This window comes from Natator depressus, chromosome 14, assembly GCF_965152275.1.
Source record: "Natator depressus isolate rNatDep1 chromosome 14, rNatDep2.hap1, whole genome shotgun sequence".
Taxonomy (NCBI): domain Eukaryota; kingdom Metazoa; phylum Chordata; order Testudines; family Cheloniidae; genus Natator; species Natator depressus.
This window is the reverse complement of record NC_134247.1, coordinates 47,754,805-47,758,971: the sequence shown is the minus strand read 5'-3', so window position 1 is coordinate 47,758,971 and position 4,167 is coordinate 47,754,805. Positions and strand designations below refer to the sequence as shown.

The 4,167-nt window shown below is 66.6% G+C and overlaps 1 protein-coding gene across 2 annotated transcripts; it reads left to right on the top strand.

Annotated features, from left to right (window-relative positions):
• The first annotated feature begins 333 nt into the window (after positions 1 to 333).
• LOC141998008 (HLA class II histocompatibility antigen, DR alpha chain-like) lies at positions 334 to 3,559 on the top strand. Of its 2 annotated transcripts, XM_074970622.1 has the most exons (5): positions 334 to 450; positions 1,781 to 2,038; positions 2,507 to 2,788; positions 3,003 to 3,153; positions 3,461 to 3,559. In XM_074970622.1, the coding sequence occupies exons 1-5, from the start codon at positions 369 to 371 to the stop codon at positions 3,462 to 3,464; spliced, it is 777 nt and encodes a 258-aa protein (XP_074826723.1). In that variant the 5' UTR covers positions 334 to 368; the 3' UTR covers positions 3,465 to 3,559. The 2 variants fall into 2 exon arrangements, with proteins under 2 accessions (XP_074826723.1, XP_074826722.1); XM_074970621.1 differs by lacking the exon at positions 3,461 to 3,559 and having other exon boundaries at positions 3,003 to 3,157.
• The last annotated feature ends 608 nt before the right edge of the window (positions 3,560 to 4,167 follow it).

Below are 4,167 nucleotides of genomic sequence, written 5' to 3'. Positions count from 1 at the left end.
CACGCTGGGCCCTGCCATGCAGACACAGCCCGCGGCCACAGGTGGCTGGGGGGGAATTTGCAGTATTGCCAGCCCCGAATGTTCAGAAATCCTGAGTTCATGTAAAAATACCAGCTGCTGCGAGGTTCTTTTAATTTGCCTGATTTGCCTGAAACTTCTCTCGGCGAGGCTCCGCGCTGCTGCTCTGCCCGGTAACAGCCTGGTCGGCGCAGGGATTTCTGCCATTGGGTGCGGGCCCCTGGGCCGGGCTCCCCTGGCCAATGCCGGGCGCTGCCCCCCAGCCCTGCCCCCCCCCAGATGTGACATGTGCCCCCCCGGCCCCCTAGCACTGCCGGCCCTGCGCCCAGCCCAGTGTCCGGGGAGAGGAGATGGGCGCAGGACGGGGCGTCCCCATGGCCCAGCTGGCCCTGCTCACCCTGCTGGCCCTGCCGGGCGCCGGGGCGGTGAGAGGTACGGGGGGGCGGGGGCTGTGACGCCTGGGCCTGGGGGGGGCAGCTTAACCCCCAGAGTGGGACCCTTGGGGGGACACGGGGGGGCTGACGGGGCAGGGAGGGGTATGGGGAGGAGCCAGATAGGGGGGCTGCAGGGAGGGAGAATCTTACCCCACAGTGTTGAGGGAGGGGTCAGGGGCTGATCTGGGCAGGGCGTGTGCTGCATGGAGTGGAGGGTCTCACCCCCATGTCAGGAGGGGAGGGGAGGCTGGCGCGGGGGGAGCAGAGGGATTGTGGGGAAGTCGCTGCGGTTTGGGTACAACACAGCCCTGCCCTAGGGGTGCAGCCCCCTCCCCCACAGGGACTCGGGGGATGATCCCCCCGGGGGGATGGGGGAACGTTCCCCAAAGAGCTGCGCCAGGGCCAGACCCTGCCGAGCAGCGAGTGCGTCTGTGCAGAGCAGGGAGCCCCTGTCTCCGCTCCCCGGCCTGGCCCCATTGTCCCCCATCCCCCCAGGGCTCAGACCCACGGCGGGGGGGCGCTCTGTGGGGCAGACTCTCTCCTTGGCTAGTGGTGGCGAGTCCCCTCCTTTGCAGTCGCTCTGTGACATCCTGCCGGGTGAGCTGGGATCAGCGAACGACTCCCTAGGATGTAGGTGCCCAACTCCCTTGGGCCCTGGGCAATCCCAACCTCAGGCCTGAGCCAGACCCCTCCCGGAGGGTGTCTGACCCCCCAGTGCAGCTTTAATGTCTCTAGCTGGGGAGTTCCCGGGTCTCCCAGTGACCGGCCCTGGGGTGTGAGTGTCGGGGGCCAGGGATTGAAATCGCCCCGAGAACCAGGTTGTGGTGATGCGAGGACTCAGAATGAGCCCTCTGCACAGAGGGGAGAATGAAATGTCCTGCAGTCACAATGTGTAACCTTCCCACCCCCACTCCAGACCCACCCCACTCTGCACTAGGGTCACGTCCCCCTTCCTAAGCTAAGTGGGTGTCGGCCTGGACGCTACTTGGATGGAAAGGAGGACTCGTGGCACCTTAGAGACTAACATTTATTTGAGCAGAAGCTTTCGTGAGCTACAGCTCACTTCCTCGGATACGCTTGGATGGGAGACCTGTTAGAACAAATGAGTGGTGCGGGGGGGGGGGGGCACAGCAGGGGCGCTGTCCCCTCCCAGACAGTGCTGACCCCAATGCCCCAGCGTGATGTCAGGGGTCCCTGCGCTCCCTGCGGGTGCTTTCCCCTTGCAGCGGGGAGTCCTAGGATGAATGCTGGGGGCTGTGGCTGTAGGGGAAGTCCTCCAGAGACCGTGCCCCGTGGGGGGGCTGCTGCTGATGCCCCTCTCCCCACAGTGGAGCACATGAGCTCCCAGATGAATTTCTACCAGCGGACGGACCTGGCCCAGGAGGAGTCTGGCGAGTACATGCAGGAGTTCGACCAGGACGAGATGTTCTACGTGGACCTGGAGAGGAAGGAGACCGTCTGGCGCCTGCCCGACTTCAGCAAATTCGCCCGCTTCGATGCTCAGTTTGCCCTGGGCAACATCGCCGTGCTGAAGAACAACCTGGAGATCCTGATCAAGAGGTCCAACCGCACGCAGGCCCAGAACGGTAGGCACGGCGCGGGGGGCACCTTCCCCGTCCCCTTCCTGGGGCCATCCCACACCTTGCTCACCCGTGGACCTTCCCCGCCACGCACGGGCCCAGTACCAGACACCCTAAAGACTGTGGGTCCTCGCTTAGATCCCCTCCCAGCCTCTGGCGAGGGCTGCGAGCAGCCACGCAGCTGGGGCCAGGGCAGTTCACACCCTCCAGGCTGGTGGCCCGGGGCAGCTCCTTTGCTGAGGGCTGTTCATTGCCCCTCCCCAGCACCTGCCCCTGCCCCTGCCCCTGCCCCTGCCCCTGGGGGATTCTCCCCCTGCCCCTTCTGCCCCATCAGTCGTCAGGGCAGGGAGTTGGGACGGCCCCGGTGACGCCCCCACAGTCCTGGGGAGAGACCCCTGAGCTGGAGCGTGAGCACCAGGGACGAGCTGGCTCAGGGGTGCAGGGAATGGGACCCACTCACCCCTGTCTCCCCAGTGCCCCCCGAGGTGACCGTGTTCCCCGAAGACCCCGTGGAGCTGGGGGAGCCCAACGTCCTGATCTGCTTCGCGGACAAGTTCTTCCCGCCCGCGCTCAGCATGACGTGGCTGAAGAATGGGCAGGAGGTGACGGGGGGCGTCTACGAGACCGACTTCTACCCCCGCCAGGGTGACTCCTTCCGCAAGTTCTCCTACCTGCCCTTCCTCCCCAGCCAGGGCGACTTCTACGACTGCCGGGTGGAGCACTGGGGGCTGCCTGAGCCCTTCACGAAGCACTGGGGTAAGGCCGGGGAGTCCGGGGCCCTGCTGGGCACAGGGCTGGGAGCCAGGACGCCTGGGTTCTATCCTGGCTCTGGGAGGCGAGTGGGGGCTAATGGGTCAGAGCAGGGGGGGGGCTGGGAGCCAGGACTCCTGGGTTCTATCCCAGCTCGGGGAGGGAGGGGTGGGAACAGCCCCCCTCACTCCGTGCCCTGTCCCTCTCCCCCTCTCTCCAGAAGCCCAGATGCCCACCCCCGTCCCCGAGACCACCGAGACCCTGGTGTGCGCCCTGGGTCTGGCCGTGGGCATCATCGGCATCATCGCGGGCACCATCCTCATCATCAAGGGCATGAAGATGAACGCTGCCCGCAACCCGCGGGGCCCCTTGTGAGTAGCCGCTGCCCGGGGAGGGCACCCGCTACACCCACAGCCCCTTGGCCCAACCAGCACCCCCTGGGGAGACCCCCCACCCGCTGTGCTCCCCCCATCCAGCAACAGACCCTCCCCCACCCAGCACACACTGGGGAGACCCCCCCACCCACTGTGCCCCCCCAGCCAGCCACAGCTCCTGAACCCACCCAGCCCCCCCGTGTCAATGAGAGAGTCCCTGCGGGTGCTGGGGAGTGGCCCTGATCCCTGCCAGCCTCACGTCAGGGCCCAGGGCTCCTGGTAACCGACCCTCTTTGCCTTTCAGATAACCGCAGGGAGAAGCCGGGGGCCCTGAATCCTTCCCAGATGCCTTCCTGAGACCCGCTCACGGCCCCCGCCCCCTCCAGCTCTGCCCCCAGCACCCCTGCTCCTGTCATGGTGCCAGCTGCTGTACCCAGGCGGGGCCCCCCGACCCCGTAACCGCGCTGAGCCAAGCCGCTAGAGACTCACTGGGGAGCTGGCCCCTCAGGCGGGCCCTGCACCCCCGCTGGGCTTGGGAGGGGATGCCTATTCAGGGAGCCCCATGGAGCTGTGAATGTGGGTTGCCCCTCGTCAGGGGGCAGCAGGGCCCACGGGGCTGATCCAAACCCCATTGCCATTGTGGGGAAGGTTTCTCTTGACTCCAGTGAGCGCTGGATTGGGCCCCGAGCCCAGCCCCTGTTGGCCAGAGGCTGCTGTCAGGCACCCCAGGTAAAGCCCCTCCAGCCATTACACAGAATCTTTGGGCCAGATTTGGCCATTCCCGGTCAATGGGGTCCCCATGGGGTGGGATCGGGCCCATGGCTGGGGGTGGGGCCCCAGCGCCCAGCTAAAGGCCCCATGGCACCCATGTGCGGCTCCCCCGGGTCCAAGGGCCCAGCGCGGGGTCTGTGTGGGAAGGGCCCAGTCCCTGTATAGCCCCCGCCCCGTGTGTGTCCACAGCCCGGCCGCCCCCCATCTCGCTCTGCAGCTTTGCTAACAGCAATAAAGTGG